The sequence below is a fragment of the Chamaea fasciata genome, unplaced genomic scaffold, assembly GCF_029207755.1.
Source record: "Chamaea fasciata isolate MVZ Bird 193981 ecotype frontalis unplaced genomic scaffold, bChaFas1.0.hap1 SCAF_3, whole genome shotgun sequence".
In the NCBI taxonomy this organism is placed as follows: domain Eukaryota; kingdom Metazoa; phylum Chordata; class Aves; order Passeriformes; family Sylviidae; genus Chamaea; species Chamaea fasciata.
Window position 1 is genome coordinate 12,309,995 of NW_027094088.1, and position 16,590 is coordinate 12,326,584.

The 16,590-nt window shown below is 52.9% G+C and overlaps 1 protein-coding gene across 4 annotated transcripts in view; it reads right to left on the minus strand.

The window, feature by feature from the left end:
- Positions 1-16,590, minus strand: part of RRBP1 (ribosome binding protein 1) — a 52,321-nt gene that overhangs the window by 9,260 nt on the left and 26,471 nt on the right. For 3 of the 4 annotated variants that reach the window (XM_066178036.1, XM_066178034.1, XM_066178037.1), the window contains exons 1-8: positions 13,919-14,043; positions 7,805-8,506; positions 4,876-5,024; positions 4,538-4,660; positions 3,607-3,759; positions 2,998-3,116; positions 2,069-2,222; positions 261-399 (exon numbers count right to left, since the gene is read on the minus strand). In XM_066178036.1, the coding sequence (XP_066034133.1) occupies positions 261-399; positions 2,069-2,222; positions 2,998-3,116; positions 3,607-3,759; positions 4,538-4,660; positions 4,876-5,024; positions 7,805-8,486 (1,519 nt within the window). In that variant the 5' untranslated portion in view covers positions 8,487-8,506; positions 13,919-14,043. Of the gene's footprint in view, positions 1-260; positions 400-2,068; positions 2,223-2,997; positions 3,117-3,606; positions 3,760-4,537; positions 4,661-4,875; positions 5,025-7,804; positions 8,507-13,918; positions 14,044-16,590 lie in introns of those variants that run through there. The other variant, XM_066178035.1, reaches the window with a different exon arrangement.

Sequence of the window (16,590 nt, forward strand, 5' to 3'; positions counted from 1 at the left end):
TCTTAACCAAAGAAGCCTTGGCCATGGATGCTTTGAGGAGGCACAGAAAGGGCAGGCAGGGATGCAGGACAGCACAGGAGAGAGGCACTGGAGTAACATCCTGGGACAGAACCACAGACCAGCCCATGTCTTGCTCACATCAACACCAGGCAGCCTAACTCATCCCTGGATCTACTTGTCCTGCCCCAACTGGCTCCTCCAAGCTCTCAAAGTCTCCAGTCTGCCCTACAGCCCTCCCCATGCTGATCTCAGTTCCTCACCAGCAATGCTCTGCTGCTGCCCTTTGGTCTTTTCTGCATCTGCCAACAGGCTCTTGTAGCTGCTCTGGGTTTTGCGGAGCTCATCGCTGACCTCATCCAGCCTCTTCTGCAGCATCACCTCTGCCTCCCGTTGGTAAGCCTGCGGAGCAGGACGACAAGGTTTCCTGGAGCATGACAGACACCCCAGGCAGTCTGAAGCAAAGCTTCATGTGTCAGATAATCTTATTTTTAAGCTGTGTTTTGGGAGATTAAATTCATCCTCCTGCCAAGCTCCCCCTGAGCATGACGCACCCTGCGTCGTGCTCACATTTTATCCCATGCCAGCCCTCACATTGGGAAGTAGACAATACCCAAATGTCTCGGTCCTGGGCCAAATCCAAGGCCAACCTCTCCTCTGGAGAACTCTGAAAAACCTCTTAGAGCCCTGGTTCAAACCACCTCAGCCCAGCAGGGAGAGATGCTGGCACAGGGCTTTGCAGAACAGAGAACCCAACCACATTTCCACACATGGAGGAATTTTCTGTGCAATTTGGGCCAGGGAATACTTTTTATTTTCCATCATAGAAAGCAGGTAGGAAGAAGCCTGGCCAGGGCAGGCATTTTGAGGGGGAAGGCAAAGGAGGAGGAGGATGAGTTGCAGCTTTACAGGTACAAGTGGCACCCTTGCAGTAGGAAAAAAATTTGCTTTGCATGGCGGGGACAGGAAAAGGTAAACCAACAGGCCTGTCTCTGTCCAAGGGATGCTTTCAGCACCACCAGGAAAGCAGAACTGCTCTGGTTTTTGAGGATTTGACTCAATATCCTCAGCTCTGAGCTCCAGGTGTTACTGTGGAACACATTCTCCCTAGCACCTTAAGGATACCCCTGACTTTAGAGTCTTCCAGCTAGTGTGATTTATTTAATTAGCATTAAGGTGTGCAGCAAGCTGACAGCCCTGGAGTTCTCCCAGAAGTATATCTAGGAGCTTCTGCTTTGAGCCAGGGAGGCAGCTCCTGCCTTCATACCCAGCTGTGTGCTCACATCACCCTCCTTGCTCCTCACCTGCAAAAGCAGCAGGAGCCGAATGCAGCCCACCAAAAGGAGCACCACATCCTCAGGCACACAAAAAATTAAGAGCAAGGATAAAGAAGGCCCCTTGCTCCAGAAACTCCACTACGAAAATATTTTGACATGTGCAGATAAAGGTCTTCTCCACCACAGCCCCTTCTTGAAGAGGCCAGAGCAATTCAAAGACCACAGCACACTACTGAGGAACATCCCTCACTCTGTCAGCTACACCGGGATTAATGCTCCCAGCACATAGCTTAGCAGCAGCCCAGCAGGATCCCAGTAGGAGCAGCGTCAACATCCCAAGAAGATGCTCTTCCCTGTGTGAGTACAGCCTGCCTGCCAGCAACACACCTTTGTGTGCTCAGAGGCTCTGCTTGGGAAGAGTCCTTTCAACAACCCTAAAAACCCCAAACCCAGGCACTCCCTGCTGGCAATCAAAAACACCACAAGCTCCATCTCCTACACCGGGGAGAGAGAGCAACAAGCTTCAAACCATCTGAGAGAGAGAGCACCTGGAGAAGAATGGCTACAACAAGGACATCCTGCTCTCTGGGCTCTGATGGTGATGCTACACAAGGGGCATGGAATGTGACAAGCTAATGGGGGAGAGAGCAATTAGGAAGCCTGCCAGGCAGCTTCCTTCCCAACCATGGACATTCACTTCCCTCCTAGCCCTTCCCATGGCCATGTGCATGGATCCCCTGCCATTTAGCCACCCACCTCTGCAAGGGGAGAGGGTTTGCTGGTGCCTAACTGACCTGCAGCTGCTCAATTTGCTTCTCTGAGGCTGCCGCTTTGATCTCCCAGCTCTTCCTCTGCTGCTCCTCTTGCTGAAGCACCTCCGACTTCTCACACAGCTCTTTCATCAGCTTGCTGCACTCCTGCCTCAACTTGGCCAGCTCAGTATTTTGCCTGCAACAACAGAAGCAGGGTTACTTCAGCCCACAGGCCAGCCAAGCCGCTCTGGTGTTGGCTGGGGTAAACATATTCTCCTGTGGGCCTGATACAGAACTCGAAATGGTGAACCTTGTTTGCCTGCTTCTAGGACACACCTGGTCCTTCACGGAGGGGGTAGAAAGAGCCAACAAATTACTTTTAAAAAGTCCTGTTTCAGTCACAGGAGAAATTCCTTTCTTATGAAGTAGAGAACACATGGATCTGTGTTCCCAGACACAAGAGAATGCACAACAGCAGGAGTCCACTCTGTAATTATTTGCTTGCTGTTAATCACCAGTCATTTCAGACTGTCTATAAAAAGGAGTGTGAAATTCTTCTACCTAGCTCCTATTTGTTCGGCACACACTGGGCTGGGCTCTGTTCTTTGCAGCATCACTCCCGTCAAAGAGCCAGCTGCATTTTTTCTCAAGTTTGAGAGTATGAGCTCCCCTATAGGGGAAAAACACCACAGTGCCTTCTGATCCCCTCTCCCCCCTCCACTGCCTGTTGGTTCTGGCATCAGCACAGGTGACCTCAAAGGAGAGAGGCATTCCCTGCCCTTTCACTTGGGAAGAACATCCTTTTTTCTCCTGGTGTACCCCCAAAAGCCATTTGGCAAGCTCTTCCTCCTTCATTCCCTCCTTTACCTCCAGCTAGCCAGGGTCTGTAGAAGCACCTTTGGGAAAGGGGGTGGCCAAGCCAAGGTCTGCCAGAGAGCAGCCCCAGGCTCTGCCCCTCCCCCCAGTCTTACTTGCTTTCTGTCTGGCTGGTAGCCTGGTTGAGGGCATCCCTCAGGATGGAGTTCTCCTGCTGCAGGCGAGCCAGCTGTGTGTTGGGGCCATTCTCCAGCTGTTCCTGCAGAGTCCGGATCTAGAGGAGCCCAACAGGGGTTAATGCCACCACCAGCCTTTTTGCTGCCCCAGGTGAAGCCCACAAGATGAGCAGGAGGGACTTGCAATGCAGGGGAGTGCCTGCTGACAGCCCTCAGGGGTGTGACATCCCATGAAGATGCTCCAACATGCCTCTTCTCAAAAGAGGTTTGAAGGGGGCTTAAAGGGGTTGGGAGGGGGGTGTTTGGGGCATTTAGGAGGTATTTAGTGGGTCTTAGAGGGTGTGGGGGGACCTGAAGGGGTTTGGGAAGGGATTTGGGGGAGTTAAAGGGGTGTTTAGGGTGGCTTTAAAGGGGTTTGGGGGGAACTTGGGCACCATGGCCCAGGAGCACTGCAGGGTATCGCCCCTCCCCTCCCCGAGGCTCTTGCCCCCTCCCACAGCTCAGCCTTCTCCAGAAGGTCACAGATCTGCCACCAGCAGCCACCTGGCAGAGGAAGGAGGCAGGTGCAGAGCACAGCCTGGGGCTCACCTTGCCCTGGAGCTGCTGGGTCTCGCTGACATGGTCCTGATAGCTGGCCTGCATCCGTGTCTGCACTGCCATGATCTCCTGCTCACGGGCGAGCAGCTGCTCCTTCAGCTTGCCCTCCACAGCCATAGCCTTGGCCCGCTCAGCTGCCAGCTCCTTCCAGGAAAGGAGGCCCCCAGTTAGTCCTCAGAGCACAGGTTTCCTAATTTCAAGAGGATATGGCCTCCTTGCTCAGCAGACTACAAAGTTTAGCCCTTTCATTGCTGCCCCCATGCCCAGGTACATTTAGCACTTACATTTCCTCCTGCATTTTGTTTTGGGCTCTGTGGCCACTGGATGCCACTGTTGTTCCATGTTGGGCCAGCTAAGAGAAAGGAGGAAGACAGCCTGGAATTTTATTTTCCTCCTCCAGGGTAAGTAACATCACAGAACGTTTGGGGCAAAGCAGAAAAATTAAGCAAATGGACTTGACAGCCACAAGTTCAGCATGGCAGGGATCTGTTCTGCCTTCAACACCCAAAAAGAGGGGGAGGCAGGGGGCTGAGTTAGGGAAGGGCACTGTAAATAGGATCATGTTCCTTACAAAGGCACCATCTCAGCTCAGGGGAGCTGAAATGAGGAAGGATTTGCATTTCTTCCTGAAGGAGAAGAGAGCTGCAATCTCTTACAGAAACGGTTTTCCCCTGCTTTTCCCATGGCTGCCAGTGGGCACTACCCTGTGGATCTCTGGGCTGGCACCTCCCCAAACTGGAGCAGACCCAAGAGAGGAGGGCAGGGGAGGATCTCCTCCCCTTTTTGGGAGGAAAACAGCCAACAGGTGAAGGGTTCAAAGAGCCCCATCAGCAGGCTGAGATGTGGGGAACAGGAGGCTCATGGAGAGCCACCATGAGCAGAGGCCACACTGGGGATGCCAGGAGGGCCACACAGGGCTTACCTTGCTCAGCTCCCGCAGTTTGTTCCTGGCAGCAGCTGCATCCTCCTGCTCAGCTGAGAGCTGCTTCTCCTTCTCCTCCAGCTGGCGCTTCAGGACAGCAATCGGGTCACCCTTCTGTGTGGCCTGACAGCATGGGGGGTCGCACATCAGAGGGGACCACCACTTTCAGACCCATCCCCTCCACCCCACACATGTGACATCCTGCCCTCTGCTTCAGGAGAAAATTCAGCTCCGTTCTCCAAGACACCCTCAGGGCCAGCCTGCCTGAAAGCATGGGGTGACTTCCCTCCCCTAGCACTTCCTGAGGCTCAGCAGAGCTGTGGCAGAGCCCTACCTACCATGTGCCAGGTGTCCTGGATGATTCCAGCTTTCTCTGTCAGGATCTCGATGAGCTGCTGGGCCTCCCCCTCACTGAACACCATGCTGCTGACTGTGGACACGAGTGTCTTGTAGGGCAGGTACAGGGCCCCACCTGAATCCGTAGGTGCTAGGGAGGAGAGAGGAGGGATTGGGACTTCTGGGGACAACAGCAGAACTATTGTATCATCTCAGCTGGCTTCAATCCCATAACTGCCATCTCAAACTATCATGCACCCAGATTTCCATAGTCACATTTGGTACCTGAGTAAAAGAGTAGGAAAAGTGCTGGAGATGACACCACACACATGCTCCTTGAGTCAGCTGTCACCTCTGCCTGGCTCAACAACTGGTCCCAGTACCTGCCATCACCCTCTACCAAACAGAGAGATTCTCAGCAGGAGCTGGGAGTGCTTTGCCAATGCCAGGTGGCTCAGACACGTCAGGCATCAGAAGCTGAACCACACCAAAATTCAACTTTGCTGAAGGATGTCACCCCATGCAGTGGTGCTGGTGACAGCAATGTCATCTCCCACCTTTAACCAGCCAAGTTTGTTCCAGCTCTCTGCTAAGGGAACAACATGACTCCAACACTTTCCCTGCCAACCTGGGAAAGCCAGGGAGCATCAGGGACCACGATGCTGTTATAGGCGCTCTGTGCACATGGTCACAATACACAGAGGGTGGCAGGCAGTGGTTTACGGGTTCCTGCATTTATCTATGGCCCAGTGAGCTCATTTTCCTAGAAAACCACAAAAGGAAAAGCAGTTTGGTGTCCAGTAGCTCCAGAGCCCCTGAAGGCATTAACACCAGAGTCTCATGAATACAAAGCTTTGGATGCCCCACGCAGCAAGGTTCAAAGGAGGAGGTGGTGCTGCAGGTGTTGCAGCAGAGATTCTCCTCTAGAGAACAGACCCCATGCTGGAACAGGTTCCTCCTGAAGGACTGCAGCCCATGGAAGGCCCCACACTGGAGCAGGGGATAGCTGTGAGAAAGAAAGAACTGCAGAGAGGGATTGTAACAAACTGACCACAGTCCCCATTCTCCTGACTCAGGGATGGGAGGTAGAGGAGTCACGAAGGAGGGAGTGAAGCTGAGCCTGGGAATAAGGGTGGGGGGAGGGTGTTTTCTTAATTTCTAAAGAAATCTCTGCTTCTCATCTTTTTTAAAGGGAAATAAATTAGTTTTCCCCAAGTCGAGTCTGCTTGGCCAGTGACAGTAACTGCTAAGTGATCTCTGGTAGATCCATTTGGGATGGCGGTGCCAAGCCCTGGCAGCAGCCAAGTCTGTGTCCCCAGCCACAGACACTTCCCAACAGCACAGCTGGGGCAGCTCCACCCCCTTGTGCAACCAGGCCCCGAGGCCTGGCTCACACTTGACTCCTGCTGGCAACTACAGGGCTGCAGGACAGCACACGGCATCCCCTGGCTCAGTCCTGCTGCGTGTGGGGACACACCAAGTGGAATTCTGCCCCTCTGCAGGTGGAGTTGCAGGAGAAAAATACCCCAAGCCATTCCTGTCAGTTTTGCCATCTGTTTCAGTGCTGAGGACATGTCTTTGAACAACCATTTTTATCTGCCACAGGATAATTTGTTCCTTTGCATTTGAGGAGGAGAGACCACAGCTGCTCAAAACACATTGGTCAAACTGCAGTTGACTTCATGGCACAAATCCTGCCAAAGAGCTCTCCTTTGCAAAATCCCACAGGAGCAGCTGAGACACCACTCTTCACTTTCAGGACATGCAGGACTGGTACTTCATACCCAAGATAATCTAAGTTGGGAGCACCCAAAAATCTCCCAGCTTAACAAATGCTGAAAGTTCATCTCCCAGCCACATTCCCTCAGCTGTTACAGCTCAGATTTATGGCTGTGTTTTTCACATGGGTGCAGACAACAAACCAGTCACCTCCAGTTTCCCCAACACCACCCCTCAATACCCTCCAGGAGCAGCTTCTCCAATTGTTCCAAACCACATAACCATGTGGAGATGGCCTTTAGTAAAATCCTTCCCTCAGAAGAGAAGATTCAAGGGGTTTAATCCATCTCTGAAACCCAGCAGCTGCAAATGTCCTGCTGAGTACCAGGCCCTCTTCCAAAATGTGGGAGTGGTAACTGCCAGGCTGCACAGCAGGTCTGGATGTGCTGCAGAAGGGCAGCAAAAAGGGATGTCTTTTAGTTTGGTGGGTTGGAGATTTTTTTAGTACAGAAAGAAAGAAATGAAACCTATACACATCACATGACATCTTTGAAAACACCTGAGATTTCTCTCACGTGTCAACACAGAAACCCTTCCACAGGTCCGAAAGCACTCCTATTTTTAGTGCCTGTAATTATCACTTAACCAAAAATAAACCTCAAACTGTCCCCAGTGGTAAAATGAGAGGCAAGAATACAGCTAGAGAGCTGATTTTTCCCTCCCTACACCCTTTTATACTCTGCAGAGTTCAGGACCACCTGACGTCTTCCATCTCTGAGTAAATCAAGTAAGGCACGACTGATGATGGGGTTTTCCTTACATTGAGAGAGACTCAAAGTCACTTCCTTCTAATTACTCTACGATCAATCCCCTGCAGTATAAAAGTCCATCAATCCTCTCTGCTTGAAGAATCCTCCTTCACCTCCAGCAAAGGAGAAGGCCCAGCAGTGACCCAGCTCCATGAAGAAGTGTGGGAGAGCTCTTCTGTACTTTTAACAGTCAGAGATCTATGGGGAAAACACCTCATCCTGGCTTTCCACCCAGATGTGTAGCACCTTGGCAGCTGTCCCTCTCCCAGGACAGGGACATGCACCTCTCATTCATTCCCATGTGCAGATCCCACAACACAACAACAAATCCCAAAGGAACCTGTAACTCTCCAACACTCGTGTGCTGGACCAAAGGGATATAGGCAAAGGAATTTGGACTTACCTGGCTCATTCTTCTTCTTGGCTGCAGTCTTTTTCTTGGCAGGTCCATCATGCTTCTGATCCTCCTGGGCTGGAAGAGCCTCAGTTTTCTTAACAGTGACAGAGCTGATGACCGCAGCACTTAGTTGAGCGCCAACTGGGGGCACTGCCACAACAGGCACCTCCTTAGGGGCCACCTCCCGTACAGGAGAACTTTTGGGGATGCTGACAGGGGATGGAGCCAACAGCGGGGTAGGAGCAGGCTCTACCTTTGCCACCTTCTTCTCCTTCTTCCTCTTCTCCTTAGGTGATGGAACAGGTTTCTCCTTTTCCTGGGGGACAACTGCCACTGCTGCAATTGGAGTCTCAACTGTTACAGGCTCAGGCACCACAGAAGGCTCAGGAGCCACCTCCTTGGGAGGATCCATCACTTCTTGAGTAAGCTGCTGCTCTGGGATCTTTCCATTTGATTTCTCTTCCTTTTTCTTTGCTTTTCCTTTTTTCTCAACTGGTTTCTCTTTCTTCTTCTTCTCTAATTTCTGCTGCTGGGTCTTCTCAAGCTCCTTGCGTTGCTTCGCCAAGGCTTCCTCATAAGACGTCTCCTTCATGGAGAAGGTGGACACCAGGAAGATCCCAATGGCTGAGATCACCATAAAGCCTCCGAAGACCATAACACCCAGCATCTGAGGGTCATACACATCCATCCTGTCTCACTCTTCTGTGCCTGCAAGACACCAGGACAACAGTTATGGGCAGGAGGGGAGGAAAGAAATGCAATGGCTTATCTGAGCAGTATCTTCACGTGGGCATCTGTGTTTTCCAATGGCACCATGCACTGGGAAGAGGAACACTCCAGATTCACATGGCTCAGGTTGACCTACCCACACACCTCCAAGTTTGTGCTCTTTTGCTACACTGCCCATGCACAGGGGTCCAGCTGTACCTCAGTGACTAAATTTCATCTCCAGAAGAACTGAAGAGAAGGAATTAAAAAACAGGGATGCAATCAGAGACAGCCACGAGCCTCATTCTATGTCCAATGGGGTGGTTTTCTATTACCCTAAGCCACACCTGCAGCAGTAAGAAAGCCCACTTTCACATGGCTGAGAGCAGGCTGGCCAAAATCTTGGCTTTCTCTGGAGCACCTGGCTTTTTCACTACACCCAGATGCAAATCCAGGTGTCATCACTGGAATAAAATATCACCCTGGGAGGAGAAAGCTTTGCCGCAGCCCCTCCCTCTTTCCTTTGCTAGCTGTACACTGCTGCTGAGCAGCAGCAGAGACCAGACTGCCTGCTCTGTCTGGCGAGCAGGGTTCAGCCACACCTGGGGAAAGATGCTGCTATCTCCACTCCTCTTAATGGCTATTTGAACCTATACTGGTTTCAAAGCAAATTTTTGCTGGCCCATCCACATATTTCATCCACCAGGGCATTACTTCCACATGGCTCTGAGGTGGCTCACAATCCCCCAGATGCTGGGAGACAGAATCCCCTAGAATCTGGGAAGGGACACTTTCCAGGAGTTGCCATGGCCGTGGTTACTCATCATTGTTAATCAAAAGAGAACGAGTAAAATGCAGAAAGTCCTCAGCTACCAGGAGTTCTCATGCCCATGCTTAACTGTTGACATTACTAAATTTCCTCTTTAAGAGGCTGTAGGTTGAGGAGGGAAGGAGGGGCTGGAAAGGGAAGAGGCAAAAAAAAGAATAAAACTAAGCTGACCAGCATCTTTTCAAACCTCAGTGCTTGCAGGGAGACACCTTGGAAGCCCCTCCTTTCTAAGAGCTGGAGCAGGAAACTTGAATCTGCATATCAAGGCTGCTCGAGGTGGAGAGAGTGCAGTGAAAACTCATCTCCAGCACCCAAGCAGGGGGTGGAGAGCTGGGAGAAGCCACAGTCTCCCAGTGGAGATATCCAATCTGCCTGGGAAAGGATGTTCTAACCAGCAACCCAGCTTTCCCTGCACACCTCTCCAAGCACCCCAGGTAAAGCAGCAGAGAGAGAAGCTGGCAAGCAGGAGGGTTCACCATGCCAGCTGGAACCAGACAACCCTGTCAGGGCCAATTTTCTACCCCAGGGCACCACTGCAGATCCCAGCTGATACTGGGCATCACTTACTACTATTTCACATCTACCCTGGCCATTTTGTGCTTAAATGGCCTCAGCCCACTCTATCCCAGCACATCTGGTGCCAAGTCATTGCCTCCTGACTAGAGAGCATTGCCCTGGGATGGTCCCAGCCAGGACAGACAGGTAAATCCTAACCCACAGGATGAAAAGGACTGAAAATCCTCTCCCTGGCAGTAAATAAAAAGTAGGGCTGGAGAACACAAACCCACAATCTTGTGTTGAGTTTAGGGCTACACCAAAGCACCCAGGAGCCATTTTAGGGGCAGAACAAGGTGACCTACATTCGTCAGCCAGCAACCCCAATGTATTAGTAAAAGTAAACCCTTCTTGACCTCACAGCACCACAGTTTCGAATCTAGATAAAAATCCATTGCTCCAGCTTGGGGAAAGGGCATCCCCAAGTGCTGACAAATGCACTCCAACCCCACCTGCTAGTACTGCCACCCTCAAAAGCAGCCTGATGGAGCCCAGAGGGGATGGGAATGGAGGAAGAAATCCCAATTTCCACTCTGGAGGATGGATGAGAGGACAGACAGGGATGGTGAGGTGGGTGAGATGGCAGTGCTGGATGTGGCATCATGGCACCAGAGCCATGTGCCTGCCCCACACCTCACCCCATAGGACTGTTCCCCAAAAGCCCTTCCAGAGCCCCATCCCCTCTCTCCCTCACAGAGAGCCTCACCCAGCCCCATGGGTGAGGCTGCCTGTACCCTGCCTCCTGCTTTAAAGCCAGGGTGAGATAAGGATAAGGATGTAAATGAGCACTAAAATCCTTCCCAGCAAAACAAAAGCACCCCAACAACCCCCTCCAGACCAAAAGCAATACAAGAACAAAGTAACCGGGAGCACTGAGGAGCTGTGGACCTGCAAAAAAGCCATGGCAGCTGCAAGACCTCCTGAAAGCAGCTGAGATGCTCAGAGAGGCCATCCAAGCTCGACCAGAGGAACCCCACATTGTTCCCAAGGACAGATGTGCTGGCAGAAAATCCACAGGAAGGAGTGAGAGGTGGCAGCCAGGAAGCAATCACTGCCAGCAGCACTCTCATGGCAAACCTTGGTCCTGTCCCAACGCTTGTGCCCTGCAGCCCGGGTGCTCACTCTGAGGAGCGAGTTCTACCTGTAGGGTTCCTCCTGTGGTTGGGACTTGGCACAACCAGCCCAACTTGTCCAGGGAAGAGCCCATCTCTCCAACAGTGCAGAGACAACCACACAGACTTAAATCAAGCCAGGCTGGCCTTGGCATTTGGGGGATAAGGAGAAGTCTTTCTGTGGGAACTTCCTGGTGCAGAGATGCCAGAAGCATTTATGCCACACTGTGAGCACTCAGGAGAGAAGCTCTGCTTTGACATTTCCTGACCTTGCCACTTTAGCCCTACCAAGGGCTGGAAGTTTGCTCCTGGATTTGCACAGCAAAACACCATCCCCCTCGCAAGCATACGTGCCCTTTGGCAGGAAGGCCCTCCATTCTTCCCACTTGGACTGTCTTAGACAGGATGTGGCAAAATAGGGCACAAAAGGTAGTCTCACATGTTCAGCTTGACAGCCACATATTGAAGAGGCTCAAAAACTTCAGGATCCTCCTCCTGTAGCTTCTGGTCCTCCATGAGATGTCAATCCTATGATGGCATTTTTCCATTTGCTCGGGAGAGAGTTTTGCGCCCAAGAGTTAGGTGGACACCAGCAGTTATCAGAGCCCATGCTCAAAAAATCAAGTTTACATCCAACACTGAGCACATTTACTTCCACAAAGTTTCTGGAGCATCATCCACTCCTCTCCCAGCCAAAACAGCAGAAATCATGTAATATCTCCATACACAAACTCCTTCCCCAAAACAGCTTGTCCAGGTAAAGCTTTTCCCCACCTTCAGAACAGGAATAAGATGGACAACTGGTGTTTCACTCAGCCTTCTCACATAAAGGAGCTGGCTTAAATGCTGTGCTCTAACTCTTCCACTCCTGTGGCTTTTACTTGTTATCCATCAAGCTTTCCAAAATCCCAGGTAACAGCCCAAGAGACCTGACCTCCCTCACTGCCCTGCACAAGCAGCCACCTCTGTTTGACCTAAAGTCACCCTAAGGAAGCAGAACCAGAAAAGCACTCAGCCTTGCAGGTTTTTCAGCACTAAACAATTTCCAGGATGAACCAACCCACAGACATGTGACATGACAGCACAGGAGTCATGTTCAGTGTCTTGTGGTCACATTTGTCACTGACAGCTGTGTCAGAACCCAGGCTGGAACCGTGCCACCTGTTCAGTCTGTCCTCCCCTCTGTGATCATACATGAAATCCATGGGAATTCAGCATCAAGACCCAGCCCTCCACCAACCCTGGTTTAAATCACTCAGGCTACACAACAGGTGGGCAGGAGCAATGGAAGAGTCAGGTTGTGCAGTAACTACAGAAACCTTCTTTCTTTCCACAGCCAAGGGAAAATACATGTTATCTCCTCCTGGTGTCAGCAGGCACTGCAGATAGGAAAAGATGCTCTTTGCAAACAGGACACTGCCCCCCTGCAAGCCAAGGCTTCCACTTTGCCATGGTGTCAAGGTGGCATCTCAGTTTAGAGCAATGCAGGAGAGGTGATGAGGAGCCAGAGGGCAGAGAGAGAACCGGGTTCACACCGACGGGCTCTGCATAACCCACAGCAATGCCTATGAAGTACCTGCAGCACCCCTTCCTCTACATATCCCAGCTGCTTAAAAAAAGGAAGTAAAGGGCAAGGACAAGGGAACTGCGAGGCCTGATCATGTGAACAGTAGGACAGCTCAGCAGCAGGAGAAAGCAACAGCACTGGCAGCAGATAAAAAACAATCACTTCTCCTGGAGTTTTGTTCTCCGCCCTGTTGCAAGAGAGAGACAAAATTTAAAAACAAAGAAAAGCCTGCATGCCATGAGCAGATCCTGCCCATGTCACCAGCAGCCTCTGTTTAAATACCTTTTCTGTGTAACTGCACTTCCAGCCTCCGAGCAGCATGTGCTACTCCACGCAGCAACTCCAGATCAGCCCATAATCATCAGTTAGAGCTCGACTTAACTGAATGTGTCTCAGTGCTCCATTAGCTTTGGCAGCAGCAGCCAGCTGGCTTGTGCTTGCCAGCAGTGCTGCCAGCTCCCTTCTTGCGCCCAGGAGTAAGAAAACAGGCAGAAAATACATGTATATATAGGAGAAGAGTGTAACAGCACCACAACACAGCTGCAGCGGCTGTTAGCAATTTTCTCTCCCCTCCTTGGCCTGAAGAGGCATTTCACTGCCGGCTCACATCCCAGGTAGCCCCAACTCCTTCCAGGAACTTCCCGCTAATTTGGGGCTTCGAGGAAGGTGAGAGCTGGCATTCCAAGCGGGGATACTTCTCCATCCCACTCAGCCACGTGTGCAGCACACGCTCTTCCGCTGGACCGCTTCCCTGGCAGGGCGAGGAGCAAGGCAGACCCGCGGGGAAGACTGTCCATAACCCGGCTGCAGAGACCCCACGGCGGGCGGGGGTCTCCGCTTATGGGGTCGATGCCTCTGTCTAAAAGCTCTGCGCTGCCGGGGGTCTCCGGGTGCCAGCAGAGTTTTGACGGGGGGGCTGAGTCAAGGAAAAGAAAACGGACAAGGGACAGCAACCCGAGCGCCGGGATCTTCTGTAAACGTGGTTAATCAGATTAATAATTGTCATGCGGCAGGCGGTGGGGCAAGACGGCGGCGCTCGGGGCTGGGGGCAGCGCGGGGCCCGGACCTCGCCCTGCCTGCACACGCCGCCATTCCGCGCTCACTCAGGGCCATTCATCCGCCCGGCCCCGCCGCACAGACCGGACCGCGGGCCGGGACCCCCCCTGCTCCCTGTCGCTCCCCGCGGGAAACGGCTCCGCGCCGGAGCCGCGCCTCGGGGGTCCCAGCCCGCTCCGAGCGCGCCGGGGCCGGGGCTACCGCTCGCAGCGCGAGGCGGGCGCAGGGGAATCGCGGAAGCACTGGCTGGGGAAGGGCAGGGGGAAGGAAGGGCTGCCGCCGCCTCTACCCACCCGTGCCGGGTCGCGGTCCCTCCTCGCCGCCGCTGCCGTGTGGAGTCGTGGCACTTTCCGCGGCGGTCTCGCCGGGCTCGGCCGCCGCGTCCTGCCCCGCCCCGTGGCGTCCCGCCCGCCGCTCCGTGCCGCGCCGCGGGGCCTACTGAGCGCGCCGGGCCGGGCGGGGCGGCGGTCGGGCCCTTCCCGCGGGGGAACGGGGCTGCCCCACTCTCCCTCCGACGTCCCGCCGCACCGCCCGGGCTGCAGCGGCGCCTGGGGCTGGGGGAGCCCCGCGGGGCTTTGCCCCCGGGCTGAGCTGCCGGGGATCGGTGTGCACCGGCCGTGGCTGCCCACTGGCCTTGCCCGGGGTGTCGGAGTCATTCCTGGGGCACAGCGGGGAGAGGGTGGGTGGGGGAGCCAGGGTGCTCCCAGCCAGCGGTAGAGGTGCTACTCCATACTGGGGACTCTCCTCAAGGGTTGGGTGTGAGTACCAGGGAGCAAATTGGACCCCAAAGATGCCTAGCCCCAGCGGGAACCTTTTTTCAGGGTTTGCAAACGTTGTGTGGTTAAACAGCGCTGGGACTGACCCATAACCCACCAGCTTGCAGGTCCCAGGACAGGGAGAAAGCCATGTCCACGATGGCCAGTGCCATCCAGGATGGTGGCTGTCCTCTTGGCATATGCCTTTTGTGTTTCTCCTGGCCTGGTTGTGACCTCCCATGTCAAGACTTATCAATCAAGTGCCTGTTCACACCAGAGGGAGTTTTCTATCTGAAAGTGGGTCAGAAGGGACTCCCTTCACATCAGAACCAACCACTAGGTTGAACCATTGGAGAAGACCTGAGCATCTTCAGGAGATGCTACATCCTGCCAGCCTGTAATAAAAATGTAAGAACCATCTCAGCTCCATCTTCCCAGGAACCTATGTCCAAAACCGACCAACACCCTGACACCCAACCAAGTGGGAGAGTGAAGATTGGCAAAAAATGTTGGTCTGAGAGAGCAGAGGTTTGGTGCCGACTCTCTAACACACAGGTGGCACTGGCTACACTTTTTATCCCAAAACAGACAAAAGGTCTGGTCTTGTGTGGAAATATGTCTCCCATGCCTCCACACCTTCAGCCAAGCTCAGGGTCATCTCTTTCTCTACTCTGCATTCTCCTTGGCCACATTGTGGTGTACAACCAAGCTTCTGCGCTGACTGTGGAGTAAGAAAGAAATCTATTTAAAAAAGTGTCTGTGAGGGTGTGATAATTCACCATCACAGCACAGGCTGTTGGGACCTTCCTGGCTTGGCACATCAACATTATTGTATTTCAGCAGCCAGATCTTCTCAGGGGGTGGTGACTGGGGCTGCTCTCAGTGCTGTTCCTGGGATTTACATCAGCTGCCACTGGATTGTCACCCCCTGCATGGAGAACAAGCTGTGCTATTGAGGCCAGGCTGGGGAGGGCAGCAGGTCCTGCCCGCAGCCTGGTACATCTCAACACAAGGGCAAGGGGAGAATAAGTGACTGTTTCATGAGAGGTGAAGTGGTGGCAGAAGAGGAAAAATATGCGAATGGGGAAACATTTCAGCTAGTTATGATAACACAGCTTCTGCAAGGGGACCTGAAATGGGCACAAAACTTCTCAGCACTCATTAGGACATAGAGGCTCTTTTGGGTTTTCTTTTGGGGCAGGGCAGAGCTCCTCACTTCAAGCAAGACCTGGGTTGGGAAAACCCATGATGGCCATGACACCTCCAGGCAAAGGAATAAAGGTTTGGGATTCATCACTACCTCAGTCCACCTGGGGTCCTCAGCTCATTAGACTCACCAAAGACCTTCTCCAGACCAAAGGACTTGGGTGCAGGAATGCAGGGACAGAACAGGACCAATGTCCCAAGCCCTGTGAGTCCCCATTTCCCCGGCTACGTCTGTGGTGGAGCATGTAGCCAGGCACCCCTTCCAGCCCCCTGCCTTGCCATGAGCGTCCTGGGAGACCATGGGTGCTGTCTCATGCCTGCTGGGTGTGAGAGACCCAAGGCTGGGCTCTCTCAAGCTCTCTTAGCAAGGCACTGAATACTCCACTGGGGCAGGGACTGGCATGCACAGCCCCAGCCAAGCACCTGGTCCATGGGGAGCTGGGCTCACTCTCACCACCTCCAGTCAAAGGAACAACTGAGTATCTGCTTCAGCATGGAACAATAATGAGGGCAGAGCAATGGGGAAATGCACAGTGTGGGGTGAAACCCCAGGCAGATAGAGCTGAGATGTGAGCCTGAGACAGGCACAGATGTGCTCACATGGCACAGATGTGCTCAGGGGACCACTCCCTCTGCTTCTTCCCCAGCTGTGTTTGGAGTCTGTAGACAGATGTCTGAAATCCTTGCTTGCCCTCTGTTCTCCAACCCCTGTGTGGCTGGCAGCTGTCTCATTCCACAGTGCTCTTCCCAGCACTCACAGTCACTGGTGGTCTATTCTTGGATCTCTCCCCTCACTTTATAAGACATCAGGTGGATATCTCCCATCATGGTGTTTCCCTCTGCACGTTGGCTGTTCATCCAGACCACTGGGGTAACATATTATTAGTGTAATTTGATTTCACCTTCATAATGAAGGCATTCTCCTTGAATACTAAATTCTCCTTAAATTCTCCCAACTCCTGTCCAGAGGCAGAATTCAGCCTAAATCCAGAGGTCTCTGTACC